The sequence below is a fragment of the Equus asinus genome, chromosome 9, assembly GCF_041296235.1.
Source record: "Equus asinus isolate D_3611 breed Donkey chromosome 9, EquAss-T2T_v2, whole genome shotgun sequence".
In the NCBI taxonomy this organism is placed as follows: domain Eukaryota; kingdom Metazoa; phylum Chordata; class Mammalia; order Perissodactyla; family Equidae; genus Equus; species Equus asinus.
This window is the reverse complement of record NC_091798.1, coordinates 54,737,905-54,762,560: the sequence shown is the minus strand read 5'-3', so window position 1 is coordinate 54,762,560 and position 24,656 is coordinate 54,737,905. Positions and strand designations below refer to the sequence as shown.

Sequence of the window (24,656 nt, the reverse complement as noted above, 5' to 3'; positions counted from 1 at the left end):
AAGAGAGTTTTCTGTCATGGAAGCCAAGGGAAAAGTGTTTCAAGAAGGAGGAAGTAGTCAACAGTGTCAAATGCTGCTGGAATTTCAAGTGAAATGATGTCTGAAAAATTCCTGTTGGATTCAATTATTTAGAAATAATTGGTGTTCTTTTGGACCACTTTTAGTGGAGTGATAGGAATAGAAATCAAACTGGGATTGTGTGGCATGCATAAATGGAGATAGTGGGTATGAACATCTCTAAAAGCATGGCTCTAAGGCGGTTGAAGAGAGAGAGTGCTCCGAGTGAACTTTGAAGTAAGAATGTTTTGTTTATCTTATCTTCAGTGAAAATGACTCAAACATGATTTAAAACCAATGAGAAACATCCGTTTAAGAGACTGACAATGCTGGAGTAAAGGAATAGTCTATGGGAAGGGTTCTAGGAAGGCAGAAAAGGATGGGATGCAAAACACAATTGAAAGATTAACCTCAGAAATGTGTAAGGATATTTCTTATATTGTAACTTTATTAATAGAGGAGGATGGGTAATTCAAGTACATTTGCATTCCTATTGGTAGAAAGGTGGTGGTTCCCATGTGATGTTTATTTTCTCCATGAAATTGAAAAAGAGAAAGGAAGAAGAAGAGGTCAGATGTTTGAGGAAAGCAGACCAAGGTTTAAAATAGTCATTATAGGGTGAATTGACCAAAAAAATAATGGGTAGGATTGCTAGGAAGTGTAGGGACCCTCTTGAGATTAGTTATGATAAATTTGTAGTAGATAGAATGTCTCAAGACTTTCCTGGCTGTTGGGGTGCTATAATAAAGAACTCAGAATGTTGTTTTCATTCAGGGTTAACTAGAGGGCTTGCTAACCAGAAGGATAGGGGAGTTTAAGGTACTGGCAAGTGTTGATCCTGTACTAAAACAGAATCAAAGGAGGAAGATTAAAAGGAAGGGACTAATTGAGAGAAAATATAGGGGTCAGTGAACTGGTGGTCCCAGTGAAGTCAAAGATGATTGTAGTGGGTGGAGTTGAACAAGCAAGCTGATAGAAGTTGTGGGCTCAATGTGAAGTATTTGAATTATTGGTTTTAGAAATGGAATAGTTAATGATTAATGACAAGGACTGTGCTGTGACCATGGAAGTGGGTAGCTGAGATGGAATAGATTAGGTAATTAGAAAAAAAGAAGCCAGGAAGTGAGGATATTGAGGCCGCCCAGTGGCATAGTGGTTAAGTTTGTGCGCTCTGCTTCAGTGGCCCAGGGTTTACCAGTTCAAATCCTGGGCATGGACCTACACACCGCTCATCAAGCCAAAGTATGGCAGCATCCCACATACAAAATAGAGGAAGATTGGTACAGATGTTAGCTCAGCAACAATCTTCCCTTAAGCAAAAAGAGGGAGATGGGCAAGAGATGTTAGCTGAGGACCAATCTTCCTCACCTAAAGAACAAGAAAAAAAAGTGAGGATATGATATCAGATGGATTATTTTGTTGTTGTTGTTGTTGTTTTTATTAATGTTATGATAGATTACAAGCTTGTGAGATTTCAGTTGTACATTTTTGTTAGTCATGTTGTGGGTACACCACTTCCCCCTTTGTGCCCTACCCCCACCCCCCCTTTTCCCTGGTAACCACCGATCAGATCTCCTTATCAATATACTAACTTCCACCTATGAGTAGAGTCATATAGAGTTCATCTTTCTCTGACTGGCTTATTTCGCTTAACATAATACCCTCGAGGTCCATCCACGTTGCTGTGAATGGGCCAATTTTGTCTTTTTTTAGGGCTGAGTAGTATTCCATTGTGTATATATACCACATCTTCTTTATCCAATCAGATCAGATGGATTATTTAAGTGGACATCTACATCACCCAGAATGATGGCAAAACTTAGGATGGAGAGAAATTGTAAGTTGGTTACCATATCTTTAGTGAATAAGGGAGTGGGTGATATTGATGGAGGGTAAGAGAAGCTGTTATGGCCAAATGCAGAAGGCTTGAAGAAAGGTATTTTGGCAAAAAGAATTTGAGGGATTGTGTGTGCCAGGCACTCTTGCAAGGCACAGAAGACACTACATAAGTATTGCAAGGCCCCTGCTCTCTAGGAGCTCACAGACTATAGAAGAAGACAGATACATGAGCAATTAGAGACAGTACAGTGAGATACATGCTATCTACAAAATATAGTGGGAACCCAAGGATGGAGTGGTTATCTCTAAATGAAGAAGTCATTGAAAGTTTCATAGGAAAGATTATATCTGAACTGAATTGTATGTAGTTCCTAAAGTGGAGAAGGAGAAGAATGACATTACAGGAGGAATTATAAGATGTATGACTCCTAATAATGATAGACAAAACATAAACTTAGAGTGAGAGACATCATAATCATGGTGTCATAAGAAGGGCCCTTTGTCTCTCCCCTTCAATCTGTTGCAAGTGAAACATGCATAACACAACGAACACGACATCGCCCAACACACCAGGATGCCAGAGAGTTGCACATAATGCAGAGATCCATTATGAAGGTAGGTGGATTGGAGTACATTGAAGAGGCTAAACAGGAACAGCAGAGGCAGTTCCCAGGTCCCTGAACCCCTGGTTGCAGCTGCTGACCCAGCTGCCCTCAGCCTCGGAGAACCCAGTACGCGTCAGCAGACATGCCTGTGCAACTCTAGTCAGCCAGCCACTGCAGCTTCTGCAGTCACAGGGAGCAGAGCCGCTATGGAGGTGGAGCCCCATGAGCCTGGGCCCGGCCGCAGCTCAGAGCCTGGTAGGAGCAGCAGAGGCCTGCACAGAACTCTAACATTCTAGCCACAGCAGTGCCTTTGACCACAAGGTGCAGCAAAGCATCAGTGATCCCCAGAGGCACGGGTGACAGATGTGAGTACCGAGGACACCTTGAATAGAGGTGGTGGAGGGTGGAATGTGCAGAGCCTCAAATATAGCCAGAGGCTGCACAGGTAAGAGAAACCTAAAACTAACCCTATGGCGCCACCTACTGAAAAACAAAAGAAAGGCCTTTAATCTTCAAACTTCCTAAAATTAATATGGAAGAACAAAAGACCTCGCATAGTGAAAGCAATTCTCAGAAAAAGAACAAAGCTGGAAGTATCGCACTCCTTGATATCAAAGTATACTGCAAAGCTATAGTAATGAAAACAGCGTGGAACTGGCAGAAAAACAGACGCACAGGTCAGTGAAACAGAATTGAGAGCCCAGAAATACACCCACACATTTATGGGCAGCTGATTTCTGACAAAGGAACCAAGAAACACAATGGAGAAAGGAAAGTCTCTTCACTGAATGGTGTTGGGGAAAACTGGAGTCACATGCAAAAGAGTGAAAGAAGACCACTGTCTTCACTATACACAAAATTAACTCAAAATAGATTAAGGACTTGAATGTAAGACTTAACACATAAAACTCCTGAATGAAAACATAGGCAGTACACTCTTCAACATTGGTCTTAGCAACATCTTTTTGGATATATCTTCTCAGGCAAGGGAAACGAAAAAATAAATGGGACTACTTCAAGCTGAAAAGCTTCTGCACAGCAAAGGAAACCATCAACAAAACGAAAAAACAACCTATTGATTGGGAGAAGTTATATGCAAATCATATATCCAATAAAGGGTTAATACCCACAATATATAAAGAATTCATACAGCTAAACACCAAAAATCAAACAACCCTATTAAAAAAATAGAGAATCTGAACATTTTTCCAAAGAAGATATACCAATGGCCAACAGGCATATGAAAAGATAATTAGATCACTAATTATTAAGGAAACGCAAACCAAAACCACAGTGAAACATCACCTCATGCCTGTCTGAATGGCTGTTGTTAAAAAGACAAGAAATAAGTGTTGGGGAGTATGTGGAGAAAAGAGAACCCTTGTACACTGCTGGTAGGAATGTACATTGGTTCAGCCACTATGGAAAACAGTATGGAGATTCCTTAAAAAGTTAACAGTGGGACTACCATATGATCCAGCTCTTCCACTTCTGGGTATTCAAAGAACACAAAAACACTAATTCAAAAAGACATATGCACTCCTATGTTCATTGCAGCATTATTCACAATAGCCAAGACTTGGAAACAACCTAAATGCCCCTTGATTGATGAGTAGATGAAGATGTATATATATATATACAATGGAATACTGCTCGGCCGTGAAAAACAGATGAAATCTTGCCATTTGTGACAATGTGGATGGACCTTGAGAGTATTACACTAAACAAAATGAGTCAGACAGAGAAAGACAAATAGCATGTGATTTTACTCATACGTGGAAGATAAAAAACAGCAATAACAAACAAACATAGATATAGAGAACGAATTGGTGGTTACTAGGGGGTCATTTGTACAGTGATGGGTGGAACCTAGACTCTTGGTGGTGAACATGATGTAGTCTATACAGAAGCTGAAATATAGTGATATGCACTTGAAATTTATATAATGTTGTAAACCACTGTTACCTCGACAAAAAAATTAGTAAAATGAAATGACAGCGTCCTATTATACTAGGTACTATTATAACATGTAGTTCTTTGTCATTAGAATATTTCCATCTCTTGGCCAGTACTTCTATGTTTTTGTTCTGAGAGTTCAGTATTGCTCTTTAATGGTATGATTTAAAGCTTGTCTTTGTGTGTGCACATGTGTGTATGTGTGCGCGTGTGGGCATTCACATGCACATAATGGGCCATTGTGTTTTTGGCATATCTTTTAAAGTTATGCTTGAAATAATTTGTGACTGAAAATAAATGTAACGGGTCCTCCATAAATAAGTAAACTATAATCACTTTCACACATTTGCTTTTGTTAATACAAACACTCATTCAATAAATTCCTATCATGATGGGTGAGACTGTTTTAAATCTCAAGGTTACAAAGATGAGTATGATGGTCTCTAATCTCAGAGAACTCACGGTTTATTATGATTGAAGCCCAGTAGGATATAAGTGTAATATTGAAATATTAATCACTGGCAATGCTGTGACTTTTAAAAATCATAACTTGTTTCTCTTAAGTCCTCATCCATTTTTAGATCATTGATTTATTCCTTCACTGATTATCGAAGAAGTTTGGTTTCATCAAACTGTGAATATAAACAAAAATTTGGTTAAAGTGGTAGATGTATCCATAATATTGAGACTCAAAGTAAAGTATGTTTCTTCTTGAATTAAGAGCCTTTCTAATTTTGGCTTTATTCCTCAAAGGTTGTGAAGATGAGAAAAGAAGTGAAGAGAATCCGAGTTTTGGTGATCCGAAAACTTGTCAGGAGTGTTGGCAGACTGAAGTCCAAAAAGTTAGTCATTTAAAGTAATGGTCCTGTGACTAATAAAATGTTAAAAGTTGTTTTTGTTCAGTATTTACAAAGTTTGAAGGTAAGACCTAGAGGAATAATTAAATATCTTACTCATACATACAGCACTTTGTTTTATATTTTGGGAGAATCTAAGTGAGATAAAATGTGCTGTGTCAGCATGTCCTTACATGGTTTGAACTATACTTTCTACAATACATGATGAATTATTTTGCTGTTTTTTCAAAAATCTCCTTTTGGCCTTATCAGAATGAAAGTTCTTTGTGGTTATGTATGAGTTTCATGTTATTAGAAGTTATTTTAGGATGTTGAAAGAGGCATACTTCATCATATTGTGTTTCGCTTTATTGCGCTTTGCAAATACTATGTTTTTACAAGACCCTCCACCAGCAAAAAGATTGTGACTTTAGCTCCAATGATGATTAGCATTTTTTAACAATAAAGTATTTCTAATTAAGTTATACACATTATTTTTTTAGACATAATGCTGTCATACACTTAATAGACTACAGTATAGTGTAAACATTAACTTTTATATGCACTGGGAAACCAAAAAATTCGTGCCTTGCTTTATTGTGAGACTCGCTTTGTTCCGGTGGTCTGCAACTGAACCCACAATATCTATGTGGTATGCCTGTATAGTTTAACAAATCTAGTAATACCTTGAATTAATTAGAAGATTTTATATCACTTTATTCCTTGAATTACTAATTAACTTGAAATCTCCAGTACCTTGTGGAAGTGTCTATCAACACATTGTGTTCATCCCAATTTTTTTAAAAAAATAGTATTTTGTATTTTCAGTTTTATTGGTGTTACAGAAAAAGTATGTTATTTATAGTTCTTTTGCTTTAAGCGTGAATACTTAACAGTCTTCAAATGTGTTTTGTTCCTGATTAATTTCTTGTTCTTTTCTTAGTAAATGTTTCAGAAGATAGCCCTCTTCTCTGGTATAATCAGATATTTAATGTCTATGATTTTCTTTAATTCCAGAGAACAAATTTTTGTTTAATAAAATTATATCCAACTTTTAATTGTAGCTTGTAAAACTTCCGTTCCATTAAATACAGTGTACTATTAATCGATTGATTAAAAAGTACTATTTGGCTTTCTGAGTAAGGCTTTAGAAGGCAAACTGTCTGTCAGTGGTAAGAGTCATTAATATAATGCCAGGATTATGCTTGCTTTGCCAAAAACTTGGGTTTGTTGATGGAATCTGGGTATTTGTTGGGTGGGGGGCAATGGATTGTTTGTTAGAGATTTATTATGCTTTTCCAAAAGAAATGAAGAGACTTTTCATTATAATATGAGTCTAAAATAAATGCTTTTCCTGGCTACATACTGTAATGTATTTTTCACAGGGGGACTGAAGATGCACTGTTAAAAAACCAAAGACGAGCACAAAGATTGCTTGAAGAAATCCATGCCATGAAGGTAACGGCTTGTGTGCTTGTGTGTATATGTGTGTTTCTGTGTCTCCCGTCAGCCTGCATTTTGTGTGTGTGTGTGTGTGGTGTTATTTGTTTGAATATTATTGCAAGTGACTAAGACTTATTTGTATGAGTCTATTTGGTGAAGAATGTAGCGCATTTAGAAAATTGTAATACATTTGAGGTTGCATTTTTCCATGTTTTTTCCGAATTTGTTAAAGTCCTAGACTAATTTGAGTCAAAACTATGCCCAACTAAACTCATCTATGTTTAATAATTCCTTAAGCCTATGGTTTTTATTTTTACTGTAACTTTAGGCATGAAGTCTAATTTAAGTTCGAGAATAGAAGTGCTCACGCTGTTTGGTAACGTGGATGGTGATATTGGGTGGCTGACATCATGCTTTGCCTATTGCCAACTCAATAAATTTTTGTGTGGTGGTGTCAGCATTTTATTTAGCTCTGTAGTAACTTGAAATAAAATTAGTGTTGGACTAAAATGATCCGTATTTTTGTTTCTTTCAGCCAGACTCTTCACTAGCATAATTTTTAGGTCTTCTCACTGCTCTTACTTTGTGGAAACTTTCATTTACCAAATGACATACTATTAAATGTCTGGGAGACTGTTTTATTGCAGAACTTAAAAACAACATTTGGTACCAGCAATTATCTTAATTTCAGGGTCATTTTGCATGTATGTTTGACTATTACATTTTGGTCTAACTTCCAAGTTTTGAGATAGATAAAGCAAGAGAATTCTCTAAAAAATTTTAATTGAGTTGTATTATCAAAGCTTCTCACTACTTTTTCATTTTGAAGGGTTAGTGAAGTGTTTTATAAGACAAAAATATAACAATTAATCTGAATAGAAATAGATATAAGACGTGATTCTTCTTTGGTGTGAAGTTTGTTTTTTATGGGGTATTTTTTCCCCAGGATTGCAAAATTCATGGGGTCTATTTGATATATCTGTTCTTTCTCAAAGTTTTATCCAATCATTGAGTCAAAATACTCTATATTTGGCTCCTAATTGTCATTTGTGTCACTTTGGTTACACATCATTTAAGCTTTTTCATAATACTTTTTGTTCTTTTCATTAAGTTCCCATGAGAAATAAAATCTTAAGAGGTTTGATTTTGAGGATAACACTAAGATAGGAAGTTATAGTTTATCTCTTTGTCTCTTTCACTTTCCCTTAACCAAGGCCCTTACTAAATTACATTCCTTACCTAAATTTCTCCCTGTAATTTCTTTTGAATAGTCATTTTTGTAGTCCTAAATTATTCAGAGGCTTTGAACTACTATATAGTTGCTGATTTTATTTTACCATGGGAAGGATACATTATATATCGTAAGCCTATGTACAATGTATGAAGAGTTTAAGAACAAAGATATTCACTAATCTTTAGAATACTTTTCTTCTTTAACTCTCAGTAATGAATTTAGTTTAGTTAATTAGAAAGAAGAGTTGTCCTATTTGAACTATATGTGAAGCTTGATTTCTGTTGTTCTTAAACCTCATTAGCAATAGGAAATTAGACTCAGTGATAAAGTTCATAGGTTTACGAGACTACTGTGTTACGACTATAGTTTTTTCTTTTCTATTTTTTTCTTGTGATTATATAAGACCGCTATGGAATTGTTGCCTCACAGAAAGCTAAAATTCATAGTCTGTGTATTCCTTGACTTCATAAATTAATAATATATATGTTGCTTGAATTCGTGGCAGTGGTTAGGGTGTTCTGCATCAGATGCTCTGACTTCAGCTTCTTTTGTAATGCTTTTTAAGAACTGGATTAAATTTAAATATAAAAACCAGGACAAAAGAGTAAGACTGTATGTTTGCTTTTCTTACATGTCAAACTGTATTCCTCATTCCTGGTTCTTTTACAAAACTGGCCTACTTTTCTAAAAGAAGCAAATATCTGAGCATTGTTTTTAATTGAAAGGTCATTTGTAATTTCTTAAGGAAGTATTTATTATGTACATGGGAGTATCAAAGAAATCATCACAAAAAGAAAACTCACTTTAAATTAAATTAATTTAAATTTGGAGAAAAACCTCTGCTTACTCATTTTTCCAGATGAGTTGTTTCGTGGCTCATATACCACTACATTTTTATAGTCTTGTTCATGACATACTGTCCTATACTTGCTTTCTATGATAATAGGGTATTTTGTTGCAAGATGACTTCCTCAAGAAGAAAACCTGAGATATTTTTAGAAATGGGAGTGTGTTTTTTCTGGCCAAGAAAAAAAATGACCTGATCTTTACGATACTATAAAATCATAGGTTCTAATTTTATAGACTGTAATGCATGAATACTAAGTTTTTGCTGCCTTTTTTGATAGTTGTCATACTTTTAACTTTGATATTACAATAAATACTGGCTTCTGAAACAGTTTCTTTTTCTTTGGAAATTAAAGTAACTTATCAACTTTTACAGATCCGTTAAGTTTTTTGGCTAGAGAAAGAGATGGTAAATAAAGGAATACAGTGAAATTCATCAAAATATACAAGAAATCCCTTCCTCAATAATAAAAGTAATAACTAGCTTTTATGGAGTATTTACTCTGTACCAGGACCTATCATGTGTGTTTTATATTCACTGTCTCATGTGGTAGTTATCATTGGTTTCCCTATTTTACAGAATAGGAAACTGAGGATTAGAGAAGTTAAGCAATTTACCTAAGGTCAAATAGTTGTTAGATGGTGGACTTCATAACTGGTTATACAGCTAATGGTGTTAGCCACTTTACTGCTTCAGTAAGGTGAGAACTTCTGAAATATATCTGTACTCTATTCTCCTAGAGATTGGATGAGATAATATAATGAACATGATACTTGCCCTTTAGGAAAAAAAGGCCCAAAGATGTGCAACATGTTTTCAGATTCTTTAATTCCTCATAGCTAAACATACCGAGTTACCTATATCTGCCTTTTTCTTTTTAATTTCTCTTTTCTTAAGCCGTTACTTTTCCCTATGCTGAATATTCCTATAAAATGAGAACTTACGTATTCTTCTGTGAGAACTTGCTCTGCCTGCTACCCTTTACTTCTCTATTTTAAAACTCTTTCTCCTTTTGTTCATTCTTCTCCTATTTTTACATGCTCAGGTTTGTGTTATTAAAAGCAGTCTTTGAGCTTGCATCAGCTGTTAGGATTGCCTTATCTCAGGCTCCTTCATGGCCTGTTTCTAAGTTGTTGTCCTTAGTGGATCACAAGTAGGAAAAATGTTGTAGATTATGATCTGTAGAGATATTATGTGAAACCAAGTAAAATAATACATCATCAAAATAATATAATAACTATATCATATCGTTTGAGCTTCACCACAACTCTGTAAAGTAGGCAGAATCTTATTTCAATGGAGAAGTGTTCTAGGGTGCACATACCCCTTGGGTTACAGGTTTATCATCATGTATATTCATATATTAATTAGAACTTTGTGATATTTTTGGTTGTATATGCTTTTTTAAAAATTCATTGAGATATTTCTCTGTAATTTCACATACTGTGAATTTTGGTAAGTTTTTTCTTATGAATGCTTAAAAAGAAATTTTCCGTAGAGTAAAAGATGCCTCATTTATCTTGTAAGAATACTGTTAATTATTTGTGTCAAAGTAACATTTAACTCAATCTACTAAAGTAATAATATTAATAGTATTGTTAATCTAAGATTCTAATTATTTTTGACAGTCTCACCTTTTATTTTTAAGCCAGTACAAAGACTCATATTATCAAATCAGACTCACATATTACAGCTTTTGCCTAGAATCCAGCTTTACTAATAATTTCAAGGATACATGGAGTCAGAGGTACCGGTAAAGCAAGGAGACATCTGGGATGCTTCATGATTCCATGGGTCCTTCCTTTCTGCATCAGACATGCACTTTCTGGCCCAGAGTAGATGAGTTCTCTAAATGAAGACGTCTAGTTCCTACATCATAGCAGAGAGCATTTAGATTTTGAAACTCCCCCATTCTGTACCCCAAGGTTGTGTAGTTTCCATGATATTCTCCAGTGTGCCATGCCTCATAAACCCATAGATCCTGGCTTTGTTTACTGTAAGCATCCTTAACAAGGGACATCCTGCTAAGAGTATTCTTCAGATAAGGACTTTCCTCCTAAGGAAAATCATCAGCCTATTTACTGGCAGGACCAGTTATCAGCAGATTAACAAGTTGCCTGAGTTGCCACCTGGTAAAGGAAGGAAATGGATCCCAGGACAGCTGCTTTAATTCTTCCCTCGGATTTATAATAGTCTTCCTTTTGGCTTTTTTTCCCTTTTGTTTTGTGTTTTCTTCCAATTTTTGGAAGATATTTCAAACCTGTAGAAAAACTGTATTTTTTCTATAGTTACAAAAAATTGTAATTGTAAACAGTATAATAATAATACATTGTATCACACCCTTATTTGTCTCTTTACTAGTGATGCTGAGTTACATCACTTGGTTTAGATGTTGTCCACCAAATTTCTCTGTTTTAAAGCACCTTTTTCTGTTTGCAATTATTAAGTGATCTGTGAAATGATAACTTTGAGACTATGTGCATCCTGTGGTCTTTCACCCAGCAACTATGGGTGAAATATGGCTGAATCAGTTAACACTTTTTTGTTGTTTCTATTTCTCTGCTCGGATTTTTTTATTTCTCTCATAAGATTTTAATTCACCAGGAGGAAATTTATTTATTTTTCTTATATCATTGAGGATGTGAGAACAGCCATTTTTGTCTGTAGAGAGAAAAATGTTTGTATTTCTTGGTGCTTCATATGTTGAGTAATTTTGGATTGTACCCTGGACATTATGAAGATTAGTAGAGATTCTGGGTTTGGTTATTTTTCTCCAGTGAGGGGTTGATATAGCAGGTTAGGTTCGGCTTTAAGTTCAACTATGTTTCTTGCACACTAGCTCCAGCCTCAGGTCAGATCTTTTGTCGTTTCTTGAGCTGCTTTGAATCTGTTCCTTTCATGAGCGATTCAGGTTTAGGGATCCCCCGTACGGTTCTTTCCCTTCTGGGTTACAGCTGCTCTCTCAGTGGTAAAGGTATCCTGGCTTCAGTCTTCCACAGGTTCCTCTTCCCCTGCACCTGAACCTGCAGACTGCAGTTAGCTTAGGCTACTGTCTGAAGAGGTGGTAACTTAATTTGGCTAGCTTCCCATCTTTACTCCTAGTAAGCTTAGAACTCCCCATCAGAGTCTGTCTTCTTTTGTTTACTCTCCGTTACCTCCAGGTAGGGCTTTTGTAGTATGTCCAGGTTTTATGTTTTTGGTTTTGGGGGGAGGGGTGGGGCTACGACTAATTATGTTATCTGTTAGTATCTTAGACTGTCATACCCAGAAAGGGATGTAGCCAAAGTTGAAAGTAACCATAAATAGCTAAGAAAACAGGCCTGAGCAGCACCCCAAGACACTGTAAATTTAGGTCTTAGGGAGATGGAATAAGTAAAAGAGACTGAGAAAGTGTAGCCAGTGAAGGAAAAAGAGAACCAAGAGGGTATCTAGGAAACTGAGTGGAAAGACTGTTTCAAGAAAGGAATGGTAAACAAGGTGTTTTTATTGATGTTCTTGTTTTCAAAATTAGCAATATTATTTTCAAAGTGTAAACCCATTCATTAGATCATAATTATTGATGAATTTTTCAAGTTATAGTTCTTCTGTGGTTTAGCCTACTTGCAGAACTGTGCTGATGGAACCAAAATGGTTTTTGTTCTTGCTCATGTCATCCTAAGCATGCCTTCTCCTTTCCCATCCTGTTTCTTATCTGTAAAAAGATGTTTAAATCTTGAAAGTCTGAAGTTGTTTCCACAGTTGCATTTTCTTCCTTTGGGTATGAAACCGAGAAGCTCCAGAGTGGTCCAGGTATGGAAAAGGCATAATGTTTCTCTTTCTCAGTTACTTCCCATGGGCTTTGAGCGTACCTACATTATGGTCTCTCATGGCCACAAGATCTTCAACAATCACTACTATGACCTATAATTCCCTTTCATAACTCTATATTTTTTTATTTATTTTTCTCTAATGCATTAAAGAAATCAAGTAATAATTTCTTGAAACTTTTAGATAACTTTAAAGATCCCCAATAAAAACTGTCAGTTTAGCATAGTATTTTTACCAAGAGGGAGACAAATAATGCACTACTACAGAAGAGTTTAGACAGTATAGGTACCAATGAGAACGGTTCCATCTGCATGATTATTTAATGTTTTTAATTTATTTCTACTTGCCCCATCATATTTTGCTTACTTCTCTTTTCTCTGTTTGCTTTCCTTTTACAGTAGTTACTGGTAATATCTCTTCTGGTGGGTGCTTTATTAAATAGGTAACTTATATAATAGGTTAATCATCAATAGACTGAGCAGTGTAAAATTTAATGGCTGCTGTGCTAAGGTGAATCAGAAAAATATCTTTTGTTGGAAAGAATGTCACTACATGAATAGGCAGTCTTCTTCACTGTTAGTGGGCATAAAAAAGTGATATACCCTTTCAAGACAGACATTTGGCATTGTGTTAAAATTATTGACCAAGTATTTCCACTTTTAAGAATATATTTTACAAAAATACTTCTGAATGCAGAAGGATAGATGAGAATATTCATAGACACATTGTAATACTGAAACATTAAACACTGTGCTTGGTTTAATCCTTTAAAAATTTTTTAGAAATCACTAAATTACAGATTATAAAATTAAATGTAGAGAATAAAATAAGATAGGAGAATAGATATCTACCTTAATGAGTTATTCTCATTTATTTTACATATATATAATGTTTTTACATATAAATGGAAATGTATCACTCTTATGAACAAGATTTGTATTCAGGAAGAGATTTTTAAAAATCTTAAAGCACTGTGGATTGGAAAACTTTCTTCTTAACATAATATTCATTATACAGCAAAAGTGTTGTAGAAAGCGTAGATTGTTATATTGGCATCATAGGAGTGTGTGTGCATGTGTGTGTCAGTAGTATGTTTTTATATCCTAAGAGTTTTGAAAATCTTAATGTGTGTTGCTATTTAATTTTTTACAATGATTTGTAATCATATTAATCTTTGTACCATACTTCTAAAGAATTAGAATTTAATTGAAGGTGAAGATGAGAGAAATCTTTGTTTAGAAATTAGAGACAAACTTGTGCTTTCTGAATATTGTGGAAGGAATGAAGGATATTGTTAATCCACAAAGGTAATAAGAGAGTACCTGCTAATAATTTTAAAATTGAGTAAAGCTGTTTTAGTTCTTGACAGTTTAAAAAATTCAGCTATGTGGCTGTAATTATGAACGAGGTTAATTGTTTGCAAGAGTCTTCAGAGCAGTTGGAACAGAGTAGTGTTTTTCTTTAGATGCTTCTGCCTACTTTTTCATTAGAACATATAAAATATTTCCATCTAAACATCTCTGCCTGTAGGCTAGAAGAAAACAAACAAAAAAGCAGAATGAGTGTGAATTAAAAACTAAAAACTGGGTTCTAAGTCCTAGAGTTTGAGGTATAATTAAGGTTATAAACTTGGACCTCTATAGGCTTCAGTTCCTTCATCCATAAAATGAAGGTTGATTGAATAGGTTATCTTTTAAAAAGTCATTTCTTGCTCCCATGTCCTATTCTTTTATCTAAATTAGTTTAGAATTTCTTACCTTTACTACCTGACTCAATTAGAAGCAAAAGAGTAAACTTTTTAGCTTCATACTGAAATAGCATTTCAATTTTAAAATAGTGTAATAATTGGAATTTATCTTTTAATTACAAAGCAGTGGTTGACGTGTTTTTACATGTCATTATACTACTTATACCACTTAAATACTTAATTTACTAAATCAGCAACTCCGTGTTTATTTTATAGCCTTCGTAGACTAAGGCCTTTTCTAGATGTTTACCCTTTAAACATTTAACCTTTTATGATGATGATAAATTTTTTTGGGATATGATAATCTTCCTTCCTGTTAATAAAGAAACAGATACATTTTGGTATTTAAAGAATGACATATGGTAAACCTCTCTGAAATTTATTATAGGGCTTTGTTTCTTTGCAAAATAACCCCAGACTCATAGTTATTACTTCTTATTGGTCTCGGGAAAAGTTGCCGTTTTTTTCTTCTATTCAGGGCCAATCCCTCTTAATGTGCTGTATTTGTTTCTTTTGCCTCCTTTATTTCTTATGCCTTATTTCACTTACAGCTTCAAACTCCGCCCCTATCTGGATGTTCCTCAGCCAGTAAACTTCTATAGTTTGTGCCTTAGCACCCATCATCATCCTTTAACGACCCTGCCCAGCCCCCACCCCGTTTCTTCTTTTCCCCTATTAGAATAGTGTCTTTACTCCTAATAGTATACAGTCACTGTGATCTTGACCTCCTCGCTTCTCGTTCCCTCAGCAAGCCACTCAGTTTAGCTTCTGCCTGCCTGTTCATTAGTTTCCTTGAAGAGGGTTGACTCTGATACTTATATGCTGGTGTTCCCCCTAAGTCCTTTCTTTATCTTCTTAACACTACATTCTCTAACATGACTACCTACAAGTTTAACTACTATCACTATTGTGGACATCTTATAAAAGTCCCTCTCTGATGTAAATCTTTCCTGTAACATCTGCACTCTTATATTCCGCTCCACTTAGGTGTTTTCAGATGCACCCGAAACTCAACATTTTACATGAGTCACTGAGCTAAGCTAGAAAGGGCTTTTGTTAGGATTGTGGGGTTTCTTGTGAAGCCTAAGGGCAAGAATTGCAGTTTAACCTCACCAGGTATTAGAATCAGGATCTAGAGAGCTCTCAGAAGCTCAGGTAGTTCTGTTTGTGGGTTTCTTCCTTACCCCTTTTCCCTCCATTTTGTGCTTGTCTCTGCTTTTCCTCATCTTCCCCCTACCCTGCCCACTCTCCTTCTCCCTCCCGTTCTCTCTGACTCTCCAGAGGGCTTTTATTCCTTAGGTGTGCCTCTGGCCACCTTACAATGGCAACCTCAGCTCCAAAATCCTTATGCCCTCTGTTCAAGGGAAGAACCCACATTGGCTCAAGTTCTTGGCCCATCTTGGGTTATATGTCCATTACTGGTCTAGTCATCTGTGGCATTAGGGTAAGGGACAGGGAAATGTATTATAAGATAGAAAGGAGAAGATGGATGAGCAGGTATTTCAATAGATTGATCCAAAAGATTTTGTACCTCACCACCCACTCTCTAATCACATGTTCTTCTCTTCGGTTCCTGATTTTGTTTTGACACTATTATTCATCTAGTTTCCTAAGCCAGAAATCGAGGAATCGTTTTGAATTCCCTTCTCCCTTAGCTACCTCCTACTCCCAAGTCTTATCCTTTTCCAAATCTAGTATTTCTAACTCCTAAATATGTAACCACTTTTAGTTTAAGTTCTTGCTATTTCTCACTTGGACTTCCTGCCTCTAGTGTTACCCCCTTCAAATCATGTTCTGCACTGTAACCAGTGACCTTTCTAAAATGCAAATCTATCTGATCAAGATTCTCCCCTGCATGGCATACAAGGCCCTTTGTGATCTGTATTTTCGCTACCTTTCTACTCCTCCTCTATCTTCTACAGCCACCCCCACTTTTTGTGCCAGCTATACTGAACCCCAAACATATCCATCTATTTTATGCCACCTTTCTTTTAATTAGGCTTTTTATACATCTTTCTTACCTGAACAAATCTTTACTCTTTACTTTAACACATAATTCTTATGTTACTTGCTTAGGAATCTTTCCCTGACACTACCACTCTGACCTCAGAAGACTTATTCACCACCTTCTCTGTATAGCTTCTTTAACTTGTGTATATTTCTAGTTTCATATTGTATAGCAGTCTGCTTTCATCCCATTCCTACTACTTAGAGAGACCCTCTTAAGAAAATAGATTGCTTTACTCAACTCTTTGTTCCCATAACCTAGTAAAGTGTGGGGTACATAGTGGATGCTGCCTGGCTAGCTGACTGCAAAATTTCTTACCTTTATTGCCATATTTAGAATATTGAGGTTGCTCGGAGTCTCACTAGATAAGTAGAATACTTCTGAACTGTTACAAAGAAGAGTCTGTAAGTACAGAGTAATTTTTGTTGCTTTTGTTTTTAGTGTTAGGTATCAGAAACAGAAGAGTGAATAGGCTCTTCATTTCACAGTCACCTTAGCCTGTGATCTAAGGCCATTTACCTTCTAAGTTAATTTTCCAAAAGGCAGAACTTTTATTGCTTCTAAAGGCAGAGCAAGATGCCCTGATTTAATATCCTGTTGTACTGGACTTATGACATTTGAGATGATAAACAGGAAGTAATAATGGTATTTTAAAAGATCAGTGTATACTATTCTCTTCACACTTATGAAACAGCATTTAGAAACAGATCATCACATTGGAATTCCAATTTGCTTTCTGGCATGTAGTTTCTACAGCTTTAAGCCAGTATTTTGAATAGGTCAGATTCCTGAAACCCTTAGCAGTGTTGCATTGTTAATATATAGGGGTCATGATTTTCATTTTAAGCTACATTGATATAAAGATATATCAAGTCTATGGTAGCCTTAAAATATTTTTATCTTTTAAATAAGACCAGTTATGGCAAATAAAAGTGGTGTCCCTCCTCTGTTTTTGAATCTGCTTGCTTCTATTTGAAAACAAAGGAAAAGTTATGAAATTGCTATTCCCGTTTACTGAGTCATTATACACACCTAATTTTAAAATAAAAAACTGCTTTTGGATCCAACTTCAGTCTAGATAAGCCTAGTTCAAAGGCTGCTGAGTACGTAAACAGAGTTTAGGGGTAGGAAGTAAGAAAGGAGTATCACAGGACCTTTTTGTAAAATATATTTTTTATTTCTCTTTGTATTGTTTTGATTTAATTTTTCAAGTTTTGTAATTCTGGAAATTTGAACTTACAACCTTGGCAGAACATCTTTACTAACTGTGAAAGTATCCAAAGCCCTTTTCAACTATTAATTCAAAAAATTTGGACAACCAATACTACTATCATAATTCCAGTATGAAATAATGTGGTGATTGAGAAAAGAGGCAAATATTAAAATGTGTGTGTTGGAAACACACAATGGGAGACAAAGGGCCCTAGAGAAAAGCAACAATGAGAAGAGTAAATAACTGGTCTTGAAAATTGGATTTTCTTTTTTATTCAACTGGGATGCTCACCTGAATTTTGAGTTAAATGTAGACAAATTATCTTCAAACATTTATACTCATTAACTTGAATGTGTATCTTATGTTGTTAGATTTCTTTTATGATGGAAACCGTGTATGCTTTTTGTTTTTTCCTATATGTTAGAATAACCAATATTAGTATTTTGGCTACTCAAAGAATTAATATTTTGTGTTAACAAGAGAACTCAGTAGTGTTCTGGAGTTTTTTCTTGAATATGAAGAATTTTATTCTGTTTTCTCAACCTGCCGCTAAATTATGTAAGTTGTGTAGTCGTCTAAGAAATAAAAATAATCCCAAGGGGAGTGATTGTTCCAAGTAACAAATGCTTCTTTAGAAATTTATAATGAAAATGTATAGTTCACATTTATTTTCCCCTTTCTTCTATAAAAACTAACCAAAACCTTCACAAGGTATATTGATTTTGTACATGGGTAAGTTTGGGAGGGAAATCCTGACACTTTTAGTTCTAGATTTCTGTTGAAACTTACTATATTGAAATAGAACTTGTGGGATTTGATTGTAGTTAATCAATAACAATTATTCTTCTGTTAGTCATAATTTAAGATAGCATCCCACTTTGTTAATGATTACATAGTTTCTTAAGACCCATAAAATTCACAACCAGAAAAGAAAAATGAAAAGTACAAATAAAAAAAGGAATTTCCAGAAGAGCTATATAAATCCGATTATATGCTCAAGTTAGTTAAGTACCTTTTAATTTAGAACTTTCTATGTATGTAGATGAATAGATTTCTGCTGTCAGGGAACATACTGTTCTGTCTTTGATACACATGAGACCAATATTATAATCAAAGAGTTATAGGAACGTAGAGAAGGGATCAATTAATTTAATTACTTATAGGACTTAGGGTAGATCTTACAAAATGGGGGACACTGAGTTGGAACATGAAGACTAAATTTGATTCTGCTTTGGAAAAAGCAGTCTAGGTAAATAGAGCACAGCGAGACCAAAGCATACAGGTCTGAAAGTACCTGGTGTGATTTGGAAGGGCTGCTCAGTACTCTATTTCTCTTATAGTATTTAGCACATTGAACTGTAATTATTTCTTTTTATGTCTCCTTTTTTGAGGATAGGATATTGTCTTTCTGTCTCTAATGCTTAGTGCACTAATTGGCATAGTGCAGACATTAGGCAAGTATTTATTTCTTCAGTGAATTAATGTCCTGCCTGGAATTTGGCATGAATGGAAGAACTAATGGTTGAAGATAGTGGCTAAAATGTTAGGTGAGATTACAATTTAAAGCCTCTTAGGAAATGTGGATGAACAAAGGTTTTTGAGTAATCATGTGTTTTCTAGAAAGATAAATCTGAAGGAGAGTTGAGGAGTGATTAGAGGGAAAAGAGATTGGAGGCAAGTAACTGAATAGGAAGCAATGACCGATGTAATTTTTTCATGCATTAAGGAGACATTTGTTAAACCTATCTTTATGGAAGGTAATATGCCATATGATTCATTGTGCTCTGCGCAAATCTTACACTATCAGAGAAAGTTGTTGTTGCTGCCCACATTTTAAAAACAGTGTGAGTTATGATAGGTGCTTTGAAAATTTCAAAAGAGCAGGAGATTGGTTCTAGCTAGTACTCAGCGAAAGTTTCCTGGAAAAATAGTTTAATAAAGAATATTAATGTTACTGATTTAACAAATTGATATGACTTTCTTGATGTTCTTTAATTGAATCCCAATTAGATAGCAAGGATACTGGTTTTTTTACTATTTTTTTTTCTTTCTGTCATTCACTTTATTCACATATACCATATATAGGAAAATACGTGAATCAGAAGTGTACAGCTGGATATATTTTTGCCAAGTGAAAACTCTAGATTAATCAGTACCCAGTTTAAGAAACAAAATATTATCAACATCCGATCCTCTCATGTTCCCACCCTGTTACCACTCCTCATATGGTAACCAATATTCTACCTTCTAACAACATTGATTAGTTTTGCCTGTTTTAGAATTCCATTTAAATGGAATAAATATACTATTATATATTATAATAGTATATTAAATATATTATGTATTCTTTGTGGCTTTTTTTCGTCAACATTGTGTTTGTAAGATTCATCCATGTTCTTGTGCATAGCAGTAGTCTGTTCTTTTTCATTGTTATATAGTGTATTTTATTAATATACTCTTTTTTTTTTTTTTGAGGAAGATTAGCCCTGAGCTAACATCTACTGCCAATCCTCTTTTTGCTGAGGAAGACTGACCCTGAGCTAACATTTGTGCCCATCTTCCTCTATTTTATATGTGAGATACCTGCCACAGCATGGCTTGATAAGCGGTGCTAGGTCCACACCCGGGATTCGAACTGCTGAATCCCAGGCCGCCAAAGCAATTTGTGTGAACGTAACCATTAGGCCAACCTGCTGGCCCCTAATATACTGTGCTTTATCCATTCTACTGCTGTTGCACATTTGGATTCTTTCAAGGTTTGTTTGTTTTTTTTACTGAGGTCATATTGACTTGTGTAAATTTCAGGTGTACATTATTATATTTCAGCTATGCACACTACATCTTGTTCACTACCAATAGTCTAGTTTTTATCCATCACCATATACATGTGCCCCTTTAACCACTAATCTATTCTCCTTATCCACATATTTGTTTCTCTTCCACATATGAATGAAATCATATGGTATTTGTCTTTCTCTATCTGGCTTATTTTTGCTTAGCATAATACCCTCAAGGTCCATCCATGTTGTTGCAAATGGCACAGTTTTATCTTTTTTATGGCTGAGTAGTATTCCATTATGTGTGTATGTATATATGTATATATACCACATCTTCTTTATCCATTCATCAGTCGATGAGCACTTGGGTTGCTTCCACATCTTGGCTGTTGTGAATAATGCTACAATGAACATAGGAGTGCATAAATTTCTTTGAGTTATTGATTTCATGTTCTTTGAATAAATACCCAGTAGTGGGATAGCTGGATCAGATGGTATTTCTATTTTTAATTTTTTGAGAAATCTCCATACTATTTTCCCTAGTGGCTACACCAGTTTGCATTCCCACCAGCAGCGTATGAGGGTTCCCTTCTCTCCACATTCTCTCCACCATTTCTTATTTCTTGTCTTGTTAATTGTAGGCATTCTGACGGGTTTGACATATCTCACTATAATTGTGAATTGCTCTAGTGATTTCCCTAGTGATTAGTGATGTTGAACATCTTTTCAAGTACCTTTTGATTATCTCTATATCTTCTTTGGAAGAATATCTGTTCATATCCTCTGCCCATTTTTTGATCAGGTAGTTTGTTTTCTTGTTGAGTTGTATGAGTTCTTTATATATTTTGTGAATTAACCCTGTGTCAGATACATGATTTGCAAATATTTTCTCCCAGTTGATGGGTTGTCTTTTCATTTTGTTCATGCTTTCCTTTGCCTTGCAGAAGCTTTTTGGTCTGATGTAGTCCCATTTGTTCATTTTTTCTGTTTCCCTTTCCTGAGTAGACATGGTATTCAAAAAGATGTTGCTAAGACCAATGTCAGAGATTGTACTGCCTATATTTTCTTCTAGGAGTTTTAGGTTTCAGGTCTTACATTGAAGTCTTTAATCCATTTTGAGTTAATTTTTGTGTGTGGTGTAAGATAATTGTCTACCTTCATTCTTTTGCTCATGGCTGTTCAGTTTTTCCAACACCATTTATTGCAAACACTTTCCTTTCTCCACTCTATATTCTTGGTTCCTTTGTTGAAGATAAGCTGTCCACAGATATGTGATTTTATTTCTGGGCTTTCAGTTCTGTTCCATTGATCTGTGTGTCTGTTTTTGTGCCAGAACCATGCTTTTGGTTACTATACCTTTGTAGTATATTTTAAGTCAGGGAATGTGATACTTGAAGCTTTCTTCTTTTTTTCTCAGGATTGCTTTGGCTATTTGGGGTCTTTTGTTGTTCCATATAAATTTTAAGATTCTTTCTTCTATTTCCATGGAGAATATCCTTGGAATTCTGATTGGGATTGCACTGAATCTGTAAGATTGCTTTAGATAATATGGACATTTTAACTACTTAGTCTTCTATCCATGAGCATGTAATGTCTTTATATTTCTTTATATCTTCTTTGATTTCTTTCAATAATGTCTTATAGTTTTCAGTGTATAAGTCTTTCATCTCCTTGGTTATATTTATTCCTAGGTATTTAATTTTTTCCTAATAATTATAAATGAGATTGTATTCTCGATTTCTCTTTCTGATAGTTTGTTATTAGAGTATAGAAATGCAACTGTTTTTCGTATGTTGATTTTGTACTCTGCAACTTTGCTGTAGTTATTGATTATTTCTAATAGTTTTCTAGTGGATTCTTCTATATATAGAATCATGTCATCTGCAAACAGTGAGAGTGCTATTTCTTCCTTTCCAATTTGGATCCCTTTTATTTCTTGTTCTTGCCTAATTGCTCTGGCCAAAATTTCCAGTACTATGTTGAATAACAGTGGTGAGAGTGGGCACGCTTGTCTTCTTCCTGTTCTCAGAGGGATGGCTTTCAGTTTTTCACCATTAAGTATGATGTTGACTGTGAGTTTTTTATATATGGCTTTTATTGTGTTGAGATACTCTCCTTCCATACCCATTTTATTGAGTTTTTATCACAAATGGATGTTGGATCTTGTCAGATGCTTTCTCAGCGTCTATTGAGATGATCATGTGATTTTTATTCTTCATTTTGTGAATATGATGTATCACATTGATTGATTTACGGATGTCAAACCATCCCTGCATCCCTGGTATAAATCCCACTGAATTGTGGTGTATGACCCTTTTAATATATTGCTGTATTGAGTTTGCCAATATTTTGTTGAGGGTTTTTGCATCTAAATTCATCAGCAGTATTGGCCTGTAATTTTCCTTTTTTGTGCTGTCTTTGTCTGATTTTGGTATCAGGGTAATACTGGCCTCATAAAATGAGTTAGGCAGCATCCTGTCATCTTCAATTTTTCAGAATAATTTGAGAATGATAGGTATTAAATCTTCTTTGAATGTTTGGTAGAAATCGCCAGAGAAGCCATCTTGTCCTGGACTTTTGTTTTTCGGGAGGTCTTTGCTTACTGTTTCAATCTCGTTACGTGTGATTGGTCTATTCAGATTCTCTATTTCTTCTTGATTCAGTTTTGGGAGGTTGTATGATTCTAAGAATTTATCCATTTCTTCTAGGTTATCAAGTCTGTTGGCATATAGCTTTTGATAGTATTCTGTTATAATCCTTTGTATTTCTGTGCTGTCTGTTTAAATTTTTCCCCTTTCATTCTTATTTTATTTATTTGAGACTTTTCTATTTTTTTTAGTGAGTCTGGCTAAGGGTTTATCAATTTTATTTATCTTCTCAAACAACTCTTACTTTCATTGATCCTTTCTATTGTTTTCTTAGTTTCTATTTCATTTATTTCTGCTCTAATTTTTATTATTTCCTTCCTTCTACTGACTTTGGGCTTTGTTTGTTCTTTTTCTTGTTCTTTTAGGTATAGGGCAAGTTTGTTTATTTGAGATTTTTCTTGTTTCTTGAGGTACCCCTGTATTGCTATAAATTTCCCTCTTATTACCACTTTTGCTGCATCCCATAGATGTTTGTATGTTGTGTGTTTTCATTTTCAGATGTCTTCAGTTATTTTTTATTTCTTTTTTAATTTCTTCATTGTTCCATTAGTTATTCAGTAGCATGTTGTTTAGCCTCCACGTATTTGTGACTTTCCCAGCTTTATCTTGTAGTTGTTTTCTAGTTTCATACTATTGTGTTTGGAAAAAATGCTTGATGTGATTTCACTGCTCTTACATTTATTGAGGCTTGCCTTGCTTCCCAACATATGTTCTATCTTTGAGAATGTTCCATGTGCACTTGAGAAGAATGTGTAATCTGCTGTTTTTGGATGGAATGTTCTGTTTATATCTATTAAGTTCATCTGGTCTAGCATTTCATTTAAGTTCACTGTTTCCTTATTGACTTTCTCTCTGGATGATCTATCCATTGACATAAGTGGGGTGTTAAGGTTCCCTACTATTATTATGTTGTTGTCAGTTTCTCCCTTTAGTTCTGTTAGTAGTTGCTTTATATACTTTGGTGCTCCTGTGTTAGGTTCATATATATTAATAAGTATTATGTCTTCTTGGTGGAAGTCCCTTTTATCATTATATACTGCCTCTCTTTGTCTCTCATTATCTTTTTTATCTTGAAGTCTGCTTTGTCTCATATAAGTATGGCTGTACCTGCTTTCTTTTGCTTGGAGTATCATCTTCCATCCTTTTACTCTGAACCTGTGTTTGTCTTTAGAGCTGAGATGTGTTTCCTGAAGGCAGCATATTATTGGGTCTTGTTTTGTAATCCATCCAGCTGCTCTGTGTCTTTTCACTGGTAAATTCCATCCATTTACATTTAGAGTGATTATTGATGTATGAGGGCTTAACACTGCCATTTTATCTTTTGTTTTCCAGTTGTTCTATATTTCTGTTGTTTCTTTTTCCTTGTATTTCTGTCTCCCATTTCAGTTTGGTGATTTTCTCACTTTTCTCTTTATTTATTATTTATGATTTGCTGTGATTTTTTTGTTTTATTCTTACCATGAGGTTTGTAGAAAAGATCTCATGGATGAGATAGTCCTTTTTCTGATAGCCTGTTATCTCCATTAGCCCATGCAGGTTCCATCTCTTTCCTCTTCCCTTTCTATGTTTATGTTGTCACAAATTATTCTTTTTTGTGTTGTGAATTTGTGACCAAATTGAATTGTTTAATAGTTATTTT

General features: G+C 34.9%; 1 protein-coding gene across 2 annotated transcripts in view; it reads left to right on the top strand.

Annotated features, from left to right (window-relative positions):
- Positions 1–24,656, top strand: part of SRFBP1 (serum response factor binding protein 1) — a 68,373-nt gene that overhangs the window by 8,584 nt on the left and 35,133 nt on the right. The window contains exons 2-4 of one of the 2 annotated variants that reach the window (XM_044780690.2): positions 1,824–1,894; positions 5,211–5,299; positions 6,679–6,751. In XM_044780690.2, coding sequence (XP_044636625.1) covers positions 5,220–5,299; positions 6,679–6,751 — 153 coding nt within the window. In that variant the 5' untranslated portion in view covers positions 1,824–1,894; positions 5,211–5,219. The remainder of the gene's footprint in view (positions 1–1,823; positions 1,895–5,210; positions 5,300–6,678; positions 6,752–24,656) is intronic. The other variant, XM_014859576.3, reaches the window with a different exon arrangement.